The sequence below is a fragment of the Pseudopipra pipra genome, chromosome 6 (genome assembly GCF_036250125.1).
Source record: "Pseudopipra pipra isolate bDixPip1 chromosome 6, bDixPip1.hap1, whole genome shotgun sequence".
Classification (NCBI taxonomy): Eukaryota; Metazoa; Chordata; class Aves; order Passeriformes; family Pipridae; genus Pseudopipra; species Pseudopipra pipra.
In genome coordinates this window covers 20,156,370-20,169,660 of record NC_087554.1, presented here as the reverse complement: position 1 = coordinate 20,169,660, position 13,291 = coordinate 20,156,370, and the positions used below count along the sequence as shown (strand labels likewise).

General features: G+C 38.7%; 1 protein-coding gene across 5 annotated transcripts in view; it reads left to right on the top strand.

Annotated features, from left to right (window-relative positions):
- Window positions 1-13,291, top strand: part of SLC1A2 (solute carrier family 1 member 2) — an 89,684-nt gene that overhangs the window by 47,098 nt on the left and 29,295 nt on the right. For all 5 annotated transcript variants that reach the window (XM_064657754.1, XM_064657757.1, XM_064657756.1 and 2 more), the window contains 4 exons: window positions 6,053-6,192; window positions 7,756-7,908; window positions 8,532-8,782; window positions 12,240-12,399. In XM_064657754.1, coding sequence (XP_064513824.1) covers window positions 6,053-6,192; window positions 7,756-7,908; window positions 8,532-8,782; window positions 12,240-12,399 — 704 coding nt within the window. Of the gene's footprint in view, window positions 1-6,052; window positions 6,193-7,755; window positions 7,909-8,531; window positions 8,783-12,239; window positions 12,400-13,291 lie in introns of those variants that run through there.

Sequence of the window (13,291 nt, the reverse complement as noted above, 5' to 3'; positions counted from 1 at the left end):
GAACGTGACTAGAATATTTTACTGATGTAAAATGCTATTACATAGCCAGAGTGATGCCAAAGCTAATGCATGTTTTGCACAATAAAAATATTTTATCTGTTTCCCCTGCATGGCCTGTGATATTGTGACTGTATATAATGAGCTTTACCAGCTCCACTGTGGTCTGAAAAATATGTATAACCTAAGAAAATAAACCCCCATACTATAGTATGTGCTAGGGCACAGTGGAACAACATAGTCGCAGACTGTCTCCCTAAAGAAGCTCAGCAGCTGTTGTTGTCATTTAATTAATTTAAGCAGCAGGCAACACTATTTCAACTCAAACTAAAAGTTTCTTGGTAAACTCATGCTTGAGCCCTAATTTCACAAGAGTTGTGGCAGACAGTTTGGACTCCTCACATCCAGCTAGTGAAATCCTTCTTGTCCTGGTGATGTTCCACGTTTTCCTAGTCACTCTTCTTTTATGCACCAACCAGAGTAGATCTTTCCTACATATGAGGTAGGAGTAAGCTGATTGTGTGGGGTGGATCAGATTTGTACTCCCTCTCATGAACGCAGAATGTAATCCTTAATAATCGGTGTTACACTGTCTCTGCAGGGAAAGGGAAAGAGATACAACCCTGATCCAAGCCTTGTTGCTAACAAATATCCTTCAGGGTGTATTAAGCTCTCATTTACTCCCATGCAATCCCACTGATTGCTAGGAGGAGCTCTGTCAGTGAGGAGTCACCAAGATTACTGTGCACCAAACTTCATCATAACATTTTTGCCTCGGCTTTTCCGCTCCAACTACTTTTGGACCACCTGTCTGAGTACTAGGGAATTGGCAGGAGGAGATTTGCAGCCCATTTGCTTTTTATTCTAAAGTCAAGAAAGCTAGATCAGCTTTCTACATCCCTGTCTTTTTTTTTCTCCTTAAGAAGGCCAACCCTTCTAAGAACAACTGCACTTGTATAGCTGCTGTTTACTCATTGCTTCAGAAGAGAGCAGTGTTTGGTTTGACAGCAAACATATAGCTCAAGAGATGTTCTTAGATGCTTAAGCCTGTTTATCCAAGGTTGTTTTCTTAAGAATAGCTCTTGCTACCTAGATTGGAGTAATTGCTACAAAACCAAGCAGACTTTTATACTGAGAATAGCTGCTTGATTAATTGTCACAGATGAAATGCCTTGAGCAGATTAAACAGGGTCTCTGCTAATTTACCTAGTCCCCAGCATCTGTTTTTATGAGCCCAGTTATGGTCTTTGCCTACCATATTTATTTAGACGATTGTTTTGTTTTTTTTTGTTCTAGTCTGTAATCTAGGTTTATGACAAGCTGGGTAAGTACTGGGGAGATACAGAGTTCTTTACCTGTAACTGACTGAACATAAAAGGGCATTGTCACTCAAGCACTGTGTAGATTGTTAACCCTTAACTTTAGTAAGGAAAGGAGTTATATTTGGTAGCCAAGGAAAAGCAGTTTCCCCAGCCTTTTAGTCCTAGAAACTTCAGTGGGAATACAGGAAAGAAAGAAGCATTTGAAAAGATACAGGCATCAGATTTTTCCAGAGGGAGCTAAGAGAAAACCTAAGAAAAACACTTGGAGGAAATAGGAACAAAATACCAGGGACCTTGGTGCTTCAATGAATTGCTTTCCTGCATTTTGACACATTTTGTATAGCAACCAGCAAGACAAGAAGACTGCAGCTTAAAAAGCGTAGATAAATAGATTATCTCATATAGCACTGTATATCTCACATGCAAAACCAACTGTAAATATTTAGATAATATAAAATCAAATGTTTATGAACAGATTTTTTATTCTCGTACTATGTGTATTCTGTGGGGATGAGGGAGAGTAGAAAGAGCAAGTAGCTAACATCTTGATTATTTAGGCAAGAGATTGTTTCTTTGCTTAAAAGGGAGTAAAATTGAAGTATAATTCTGATACTAATTTCTATTAATTCACTTGCATAGCACCTTGTCAGAGAAGAGCATATTTGAAATCAGTGAAAATACAGAGTGCGTTCACTTTGGGACATTACTCTACTAAGGTGAATAAAAATCAAATCTCCTGGGCTCAAAGGAGTTCCTCTCTTTTCTAGAAAAAAGTGCTGCCTCAAAAGGAAGAAGAGTAGGTGACACTGAGCTAGGAAGAACATCATATAAACTATTCAAAAGCTACTACATATACCTAGCTCTTGGTATGTGCTGTTTCATATAATCTCCTGTTTCATGTGACTACACATTTTCCAATATTTGGTTCATTATTTTATAAGTTCTGTCAATGTTTTCAAGCACCTGTAGTTAGCAGAAAATATTATCATCTTTGAAGGTCTCAGTACTTAATATTACTCTGTGGACCTGTTTTGAAGCTTAGCTCTTTGGCTGCTTGTCACAATGACACATGAAAATGAGCAGAATCAATTTATGTCATTACGTTCTGGCTTCAGTGTAATTAGACTAAAAGATGTTTTAGTTGGATGAGTTTTAGATAAGCATTCAGAATGGTTCCTTTGTTTGAATAGCCATAGAAGCTAGCGCAGTGGAACAATGATTTATTTAAATGATTTATTTAACTAAGGTAATAACTTGCATGTCGGAGAGATCACAGCTGCGAAAATGCATTCTTGCACTGTTTTGTGATACGTACTTAGCTACAGAGGTACCATGAACACAGAGATATATTGGTGATGTTCAGTTGTGTAGGAGGGGCTCTGGTGATTGGTACACTTCTGGCTTTGTAGTTGAGTCCCAGCACTGCCCATGAGTTGGGGTGCAGTAAACACCTCTTCCTTCAGCATGAAATTCTGAAGCAGAAGAAAGCCTTATACGTATTTAAGTCCCTTCCCTGCATACTTTAACATGGCACTGTGGCCTTCAGGGTATGAAGAAAGCTGTTCATGTGGGCATGCGCTCTCAGTGGCAGACAGCAGAGGAGTAGGACAGATCAAGGAGAATCTGGTTCATAAGGGTCCATATTTTGCCCTAACTTACATCTGTGCATCTTCCATTGCCTGAAATAGGCACTTCTTGCAGTTATGTCATTATGTGACTGCAGGTTTCAGGTGCAAAAAGTTCTGCATTCTTCTAAAGCTAAATATAATTTACAAGATGCAAATAGAGGCACAAAACCAGCACAAGGAAGATGACTCAGTCCATAAGACAAAAGTCGATTTCCATGACTCTGAGGTTAAACAGATTTTCATCTTCTAGTAATTGGATAGAAAATTTCTGGTGCAAAATTTTGATTTCGTCATGTGCTACACAAGAATCCTTTTCTTATCCTTCACAGAAGGTTTATATTTCACTATTGTTTCCCCTTCTCTCCTCCCACAACATTCTCAAAAGCCTGGAACAATACTTTGTCTCTGGTCTGGTGATAAATATCTCATTTCTGATAGCAGTCCTAACTCCTTTGTGGTGCTGTTTTTCATGTTATTATATTCATCTGTCATCACTTTTCATAACATAGCTGCATGGTTAGTGTATTTTCCTATTCGTTCTTTAGAAACCCCATACTCATCAGAATTTCAGTCTATGCTGAAGGTACACTTACAATCTTGAAGAGCTGGAGAGCGTAAAACCCATGTTTTGCACTTGAGGGAAGCACACAATACAGTACTAAGTTCCTGGAAATTTAGGAATGTCTTTAAAGACCTTTATGTCCTCTTTTCTTTCTCTTCTCAGAGGATATTTGGATATCTACATTTTACATGGCTGAACTTTTGAAAAAGGTAGTTGCTATCATGCAGAGGCTCTGTGTTGTTTGACCGCCTCAAGCAGGGCTGGCTTCTATTCGGGCTATAATCCTGAAGTAGTCACTGCAGCTGTGGTAGTAAGTCCACCTTCACCTCCCTTCATGAGCCTTTGTATGCTGACAAGGCTTGAAGTGGGAGGGGATCTGGCCAACAAACACAGTGCTGTCACAGAAATGGATGGCAGTAGAAATGAGGCTTGAATACAAGATCAGGACTGGAAGCCGCCTTCTACGTGGGAGGACTTACTTCAGCAATGGTGTAAGGGGAATGATATGCTTCATTGTGAATTGGAGAAAAGCCCCACAGCTGAGGAAGTAGATATTTATGAGTGGCTTTCTCTTAGATAGTATGAAGCTATATGCATGGTGTCAGGTAGAAAAGGGTCCAGGAAACCAAACTAAAATTAGCCCAAGTGCTACTGTTTACTGATCCATTCTAGTTCTGCCTAATTATTTGCTAATGGAAAAGACTCTAAGGTTTTCTTTTTAATTACTCTCAGCTGTCCATAATTCAAAGTTTCAGAGGAATATATAATTAACCTGTAGTGAATAACAGATCAAAACAAGTTATATATTCATGTTCAGAGTGTAAGTGAAACTAGTTGTAATCCCCAGTTGCAAAGTTTGGATCCCAAGTTCCTTGGGTTTTTGGCACACTTCCACCAGTGATTTCATGGCTTTGTGGCCCATGTGCATGAAAACTGCAGACACTGTCTCATCTTTCTCGTAATTCCTCAAGTAACTGTTAATGCACATTATCCTCTGGCTAATCCTTGTGTATCTCTGATACTTACATTCATAAGTCTTCAAGAAGTAGGCATGCCTCACATTTGAGCTGTCCGAATGTGCACTGGTGTTCTTAGTTATTCCAGCAGCAGCAGCACGTCTCATTGTGACTAGCACTGTGAAATATTTTTGAGATTGCAGAATAAAGATTACAACACTTGGAGGGTTTTTTCCCCTTAAAAAAAAAAATTCTCTAATACATTTTCAGATATAATACATTCTCTAATACATTTTTGAGGTATTTTCAGATGGTGCTACTTTTTTAACAATCAAATGTATTGGAATGAAATGCAATGCCAATTTGAAAGGGAAAATTGTGGAAATATTTGTATCAAAATGACTGAATCCTTATTACAGGTCTAATCATAACTTTCTGTTTAAAAACTTTACAAACACAACAAGCTATACAATATATAAAAAAAGAAGTTTTGATTCATTGGGAATGGCTTAGTATTGAGAATACTGAAACCTTATATATCTTTTCAGACCTGTTTTAGGTCTGTAAACTTCAGTCAACTGTTGTAGAGGAAAATTTTCTAAAATCTTGTCTTAATCTGGCATAAGACCAGATCTCAAAAAATATATTTTCTGGATAATAAAAACCCTGTTCTTTACCTATTTCTCATATTTAAGTAAACAGCCTTAACTTTTAGGGGAAATGTTTGATTTGTAGTATTTCTGGTATTTTTTTTCAAATACATTTAAATACTTTGCATACGAGGGAGTCTATTGCTAACAATTTCTCAGGCATTGAGAAAGTTAGAGGCATGACTTCTGAAGTTCTGCAGTCCTGTGTGTATCACTTACTCAAATATAAACCAGAGTTAGTGAAAAAAATTTTTCCTCTAACCACTGCCAATTCAATAAAACCAAAGGTTTTTTTAGAGAAATCATAGTTTTTTGACTAATTTTCAGTGGCAGTTGTTCAAGTCTCATTACAACCAAGTTAAAAATACTCTTTTGACCTCAGCATTCTGATTACATTACAATAAAATATTAATGTTAAAATTAAATGTTTTTGAAAGATTAAGCAAAATGTTCTTGAATGCTTTATTTTGCAAATAAATCCTCAATTTTAAACTATTATTCTGAATTGGAATCAAATAAGGTATTAAAATTTGCATTTTCCTGCTAGCAGAAACTTTGTTGTTCAGCCATCTCTCCTACTTAAGTAAACAGCCACAGTCTTTGGGGAAACTGAATTTTCCAGCTCCAAACCAGTAGTTTAGTCCATGGAACATTTGGAATGACGTGTCCAGTGAATTAATTTATTTCACATCTCTAGCATTTGAGAAATAACTGCAAAAAATACCATAAAGACTACACCTTTAAAATGCCATAAAGGCACCACTGCCATTTCAGAGACTTCTTCAGAGCAGTAAATATGCAGTGTTTATGAAATGTGGGAGGCGATGGATTATGCGTCAGATTCCCCAGTTATATATGATGGAAGCAATCCAGACTTTCCCCTCTCTTTTGGCATCTTGTGCTATAACTTTTACTTGATTTTCACTTTTTATTCTAGTGCCAACAATATGCCTAAGCAAGTAGAAGTCCGGATGCATGAAAGTCATTTAAATCCAGTGGAGCACAGATCCGGGAACATATGTGTGCAGTTCTGCCAGTCACTCCACAGGAATCTGCTCCTGACTCTTACTGTGTTTGGTAAGCTACATCCTCTGGTCTGGACACTCTGTATCTATCTGTATTTGTTCATGTAGCACCACAGTCCCTGTCTGTGGTCATCAGCTGTTTCAGCTGAACAATGCCCATGGACATTGTCGCTTTAAGTCAGGTGTGCAGGGTGTTACTGACACAGCATGGAGCAAATCCACACCACAGAGATACATTCTATGTCTGGTTTTGAATGGACTGTGATTTCAGCCCCAAAGCCAGTCAGATCAAAGTCATTCAGTAGAACTAAATGCACTACACATCTTTGCTCTCAGTGATTTGGAAAAAAAAAAAAAAAAGACAAAAACTTTTTAAAATTTCCTTTCCTTCATCTTTTATCTCTCAGTTTACACTCCACTGCTTTTAAGTTTTGTCTTCCCTTTCTGTAGCTGTAAGCCAGCGCTCCATGATCTCATCCTGAATATTGCCTCTGGCTTTAGCAGCTTCCAAATACAGAACAGTTTGACATTTTATTGTGGTTCACTGGCTCTTTGCCTGTTTCTTTTCCACTGGAAGCCCAACAGCCAAATGCAGCAAATTTGTAGACATATTCTTATTGTGTTATTCTTTGAAAGACCAGCTGCAACTGATCTTGAGCTGCAAATGTCACGTCCATATTTTCAGCCTGCAAAACTCTGTACTGTTGAAGTGTTCACTTAGAGTCATCTTTAAAAGGTACCTGATGCTGTTCCAAAAAAAGTTTTAAATACACATATATTTTTCATTGTATCAAACGGATACTTCAAAGAGTCATAGTTGCTGCAAATCATAATTCAGGCTTTGCTACCGAGTTTTATTACACTTGAGACATGGGTTTGGGCTCAGGAAAACAAAAGCATCCTGGCTGTAAACATAAAATGCCCATTCATAAAGACCATGTTATGGAAGTAAACATGAACTTTTTTCCCCCTAGACTATGCTTTAACAGCCTCAATCCTGAAAGGGAGGTTTAGGTGCTATCACTGTAGAAATCTACATAAGAGATGGATGAAGGGATTGTTTGTGATTTGAGAACATTAGCACAAAGAGAAGGATGCAGACCATCAAAAGAACAGAGTAACATATGAGTCCTAAGAATCAAGTATTCTTCAATGATATGTGCAGTATTCCAGATCAGGCACTTTGTTCCAAAGTGCCCCAAATGCAACTTCAGTGTATTTTCCTTACGGGACTATTCTACCTTACCTAAACCTGCAGGGTTTTTCTTAGACTGTAGAACAGCTACTCGTGCTGACCCTGTCTTTAAGTGGTACCATTCCTATGTTGAGAGCTAAATTGTTGTACTCTGAAGAGCTGGATCCTAACCCTGACTCCTCTGTCAGTTCTGTATGGACTTATGTAAATCACTCCACCTCTTGGTGCCTCAATTTTATTAGCTGTAGAATGATTATATTAATTACATTTGACTATCCCTCCCTTCTGAAGTCTGTGTTGTACCAAAGATCAGCTGCCCCATGTAACCATTTTTCTTCTAGGCTGTTCTTCTGGATAATCAATGCACATTCAGCTATACTTAAGTTACTTACCTGCTCTTTTTTGTTATTATTTTCCCAGGTGTTATCCTGGGTGCAGTGTGTGGGGGTCTTCTTCGTCTAGCAACACCTATTGACCCTGACATCATCATGTTAATAGCCTTCCCAGGAGATATACTTATGCGGATGCTAAAAATGCTGATCCTCCCTTTAATTATCTCCAGTTTAATCACAGGTAAGATCTATTAGCCATAAATACTTTAAGATGCTTTCTACAGATATCACCTGGTTTGCTTTTTGTGGTGTAGGAAGAACAGTAGTGTGGTCCTGTCAGTATTTTGCAGGTGTGTATTTTAGAATTAATTTCTGAATAACTTAGTTGGTTTTAATATGTATATGCTCCAGTGAATTTAATTTCAAACACACGCACACATACTACTATTAGAAATTTCTTAATATACCGTTTGATATAATTCCTGAATCGGACCTTGCAAATAAGATGGCATAACTCTAGTAAGCATAACCTTCTTGAAGATGTGGTGTCAACCAGACCATGACCAGTTTGCAGCAATCAAGGGCAAAAAATGGTATGATATCTTCTCTATTTTTCAATGCCTGCAATGTCTGGAATTAGATGGGATCTTAAATGGTTTTCTATAAATTATTAACAGTAGACACTGCTCACATAAGAAACACAGGGAGAATCTGTCTAGTGGTGAGAATTTCACTAGAAGAAAAGTAAGTACCTGTAGGCAGTCATTAAACTTTGAAAATTATAAAGGTTTTTATTTTATAATTATTGAATTGGATATTGAGTGTCAATATATTTGTTTGTTTCTTAAAATAAAACACCTGCAGGACTGTCTGGTTTAGATGCTAAAGCAAGTGGCCGACTGGGCACAAGAGCCATGGTCTACTACATGTCCACCACTATTATTGCTGCTGTGCTGGGTGTGATTTTGGTTTTAGCCATCCATCCAGGGAATCCAAAACTCAAGAAACAGCTTGGTCAAGGGAAGAAGAATGATGAAGTATCTAGTCTGGATGCTTTCTTGGATTTGATCCGAAACTTGTTCCCTGAAAATCTAGTTCAAGCATGCTTTCAGCAGGTAAATCCTTCTACTCCTTGGTAACATTCTTCACATCTTTCACTTACTAGGGTTGTCTGTAGAGTTAATGTCATTGTTTAGGTGAATTGGATGATGCAAAGAGGAATACAGGTCTGAAGTCTTGAGCAGGTAAATGAAAGAACATTTTTTACAGCTGCTTTGGTTGTAGTTGTTATTTAAATTCATAGAGCTTTTTTAAAGAAGATGATTTTTATTTTGTTATTAAGTAAACTTAACTTTTTTCTGTGCTTTTTATACAGTACCTGTGGTCATGAAAGCTGGCCTGGGGCTGATCTTTGACCCAGGTTGAATTTGATCTTCGTTGTTAGTTGCAGAGCTGATGGTTCTGCAGTGCCCTGTTTGGAATACATGGATGATATTCATTCCAGCTGGTTGCCAGCCCTGAAACACAACCTCTCTTAACCTCTAATGCTTTGTTAGAGTTCAGACTAGGTGGAGATAACAGAGCCACGTGGCTGACCACCCTACAGGTGGCTCCACCACACCAGGTTTGGAGCATGCTGGGAAAGAAAGATGCTTGCCCCATGTGTTGCTGGCTCTGTAAGTAGATAATTAGATGATTTTATCTAAAAGCTTTTCACCGATGCCTAATCAAAACAGTTTTCCTTTGAAAGGTAAAATAAATGAAAAATGTATGCTTCCTAAGTTCTGCTTAAGCATATTTTTTGTATGTAAGCTGCTTTTCTCCTACAACTGAATTGTTTGGAAGTAATGCAGACAGGTTTTGGTTTCAGGGTTGTTTTGGTTTGTTGTTTTGGTGGGGGTTTTTTGGTGTTTTTTTTTTTTTTTTTTATGTAACAGGATTTGTTGCCAAACCTGTTTTTAAGTGTTCCTTTGTGAAATGGCATGGTTGCTGGTGCTGTGGTTATGGCCAAAGAATAAAATGAAGAGAAGAGGGGGAAGGGAGAACAGGCCATGGGGGAGTGGGAAAACGGAGGGTAACCTAAGCTGCCAAAAGGGCTTGGATTGCTTCACTTCTTACATGGACTTCCACATGAAAACACATAATCCTTGGGGATTTAGAAAGAGAACATTCTCAATATTTCCAAATCATCATGGGAATGTCAGTCATGTGGCTAAACATCACATGTAATGTGAAATGTATTTCTGCAAAATTAAGTGAGGGAAAGCAGGATGCTTATGGGTTTTTTCTTCCTTCCCCTTTTTTGGAAGAGAGAAGAATTAAATTTCTTGTCCCTTGAAATTGATCAAATATCTCAACAGAGGGGCAAAAACCAGTGGAAAGTAGAATTAAGCTACCTGTGTCAGATAGTTTTCTTAAAACCTTAATACTGTTTTTTCAGTGTGTGTAATTCCAGCGTTCAGGTCACTTCCCTAGTTATGGATCACCATTTCCTTGATTGTTTTTCAATTTAGTCAAAAAAACTTCTGAGATTTTTTGCTTTCCAAAATTTGATTTTATCAGATTCCAAACTAGTTGCTAGTGAAAACCTCTGCCACAAAGCCACATTTCTTTTGCAAAGTAGATCACACTCCTTTCTAGATGGAACTTGTGCCTCTCTTAGCCCTTAACTCCTCAGTAAGGAGTTAGGCTTTACTTGAATCTCTCTCTAGGAGGAAAATTAACTGCTTTTCATGGTATCAGCATATATTTCCTCTTCCTACATTTATACAGTCTCTCTCCATAAACATTCAGTGTTTCCAGGTTGCCTTAGGAGGAAGAAGTGTTTTGCAGTAATCCTGAGAAGAATGGTTCTGAAGGGTGTGCAACAGTGGTGCTGTACAGTGTGTGTGGGAGTTTAATATGCCTTCCACTGTGACCGGGCAGAAAGCAATGAAGAGGTTCATGTGAAGTTTTGAAACAGTTCATTTACAAACTGGACTCTGAATCATCGTTGGATTTCAATGTCTCCTGAATTTTAGTATGGTCCACTAGAAAGTTTTAATTTAAAATGAAAATTGCTATTCCAGCAGAGATAAGACTTTATGTGCCATGAAAAACCATGACACTATCATCTATAAATATGACTATGACATTTTAATGGTGTTTCTAGCCTCAGACATTGTTGTCAGAATCTAAGCTTTATATTAGATTCAGCGTTTTTAGTGACTGTGGCCTTGTGCAAAGAGGTGCTGAAGACCTTTTACTTAAGTGACTGTAGTGGAATTTGAGAGTGTGTATAGTTTTAATTTCTGTGACTCAGTTCTTACATTCTGAATACCTCACATAAAAAAATATTGTTGACAGCATCCCTCAGATGAACTCTGACAAAAATATAAACATTCAAGAATGTTGGATTGTTTAAGGACAACCGAAGCACTTTTCTCATGCAAAGCTACATAGGCTTTCTTTCTATATCCTCCTCTCCAGACTTAAACAGCAGGTTTTGAGAGGAAGGATGTAAGGTATTTTAAAACCATAAGGTTTTAACTATATGGATTGAATCTGGATCATCATCCGTAGTACTTCAATGTTCATCTCAACAGGAAAGAGGTGCAAGTGTACTTTCAAAGGCTAATGCACCATTTCTCTTGCCTTGCTCAAACGTGTTTCTAGGAACAAGAAAAGTAGGGAGCGGGTGGGAAAACATGGCAAAGCAGTCACAGTGTCCAAACCATTTTGCCTGTCCCAGAGCCATGAAGAAGCAGAAAATGGTGAAGATGTGAAGTGGGAGGAAAACATCCCTTCTAAAAGCAGCAAGTCACAGATCTCTCTCTTTCCACTCCCTCCTCCCTTTTTTTACCTAGCTGTAAACTCAAGCCCGTTTCTCCACCTAGCATTCCTTCCCAGCTTTCCCTAGACCTTGCCTTTCATGTGCCAGAAGGGTCTAAATCCATTCAGATGCTGATGTCTTATTTTTATGAGGTGGTCAGATTTCTGTCTGGGAGCACTGATAATTTTTCTGTTATCTGTCGCTCACAATATTTTAATTAGAGAGCTTGGGGGCCTGTATTCCATTTTGAGCTCCTGCAGTCAAGAGCTCAAAAGCTGTAAGAGAAGTGTTGGAAATGTCTTAAATTTTTGATTCTTAGATTTTTGAGCTGGGCAGACCTGAATAACAAGCCTTACTGCAGAGTTGCTGCCATGACTGATCTTAGATGCTCTTGCCTTTGGTGCTGAACAAATGGTATCAACATGTAACATGCAATCCGTGAAGCACCCTTTGTGAACCATCTGGACAAAGGAAATAACTGTCTGTAAAACGTTACACTGTAGTGGTAAGGAACGAGTATTTGCCATGCTTTTCACACTAGAGTCATGAAGAAGACCCCCAGGACTTTGTAACACTTTATTGAAAAATAAACTTATTTTTGGAAGAGGGATAAGAGACTGTGGAATGCCATGTCTAATCCTTTAAAAATATAGTTTCCTGGAATTTCAAGTGCAGACTGTTTTTATTATTATTTCCTTATTTATCATATGGATTGTATTCAATCTGTTTCCATTTTCATCCTCCCTCTTTATTGCCTTCAGATCCAAACTGTCACCAAGAGAGTGCTGGTGCCACCACCCATTGAAGAGCCACCTAATGTCACTGATTCTGCTTTGGCTATGGTGAATGAGACAGCACCACCTGAAGCCCAGTTGGTCATTAAGAAGGGACTTGAATTTAAGGATGGCATGAATGTCCTGGGTAGGAAAGTTTTTTGCCTGTCAAATATGTACCTCATATGTATGACAAAGCTTTTTGCTGTGACTGATCAGTTGTCAGATCTGCTCTTCAGTGCAAGTTTAGTCTCTCCAAATAATCATCAAGTGTTATCACCTACTGGCTGCGCATTGGTCTCTGAGATGAGCATATCACAGAAACAATCAAGTGGATTGTTCTGTATTGGCAGCTTTGCAGTTACGAGTTGGAGTACAGTAGCAAAGCCTGTAGGAGGTACCCAAAATACCCTTTCATCCTAGAAGAAGCTGATCTAGACTAATACTAATGCATATTGGCAAAACAGCGTGGGGGAGAGCTTCAAGAGCCAGTGCTTCACACACCCGCTGATGAATTTGAGCTAAGTTGTTTCCAGTAGGTGTCTTGGGCATGCTGAAATATTTTGGCTTGAGGCAGAGCCTGAAGTGAGAGGTGGGGTGTGAACCACACCATCCGAGAAAAATCCCAGAAAGGCTTGACACATCTCTGAGTCACAACTCCCTCCTCCTTTCATCTTGGCTGCTGACCTTTACCAGCTGCAAATGCCATCAAGCCATCTTGTCTGGACAAGCCAGCAAGTGGGGGAGGTAGGAAGACTTTGCCTATCTCCCACCCTTTCCTGAAACAACTGTTCAGACTGGGGCAGGAGCACACGGGAAACAAATAGCTGGTGCACCACTTCTATTTTCTCCTCTATGCCTAGAGTCACTGTTTTGTCAGCCCAAAGAGGAGAGCTCCTCCTTCAACTTTTTATTTTCTGGATGTGGGTGAAGTCAGTAACAAATTAGCTCTCAATTTGTAACCTCATTGGCACACCTACTCTTGAAGCTACTCTGTGACAGCATGTCCACAGGGCTGAGGCCGACACCTGTGTGTCCTC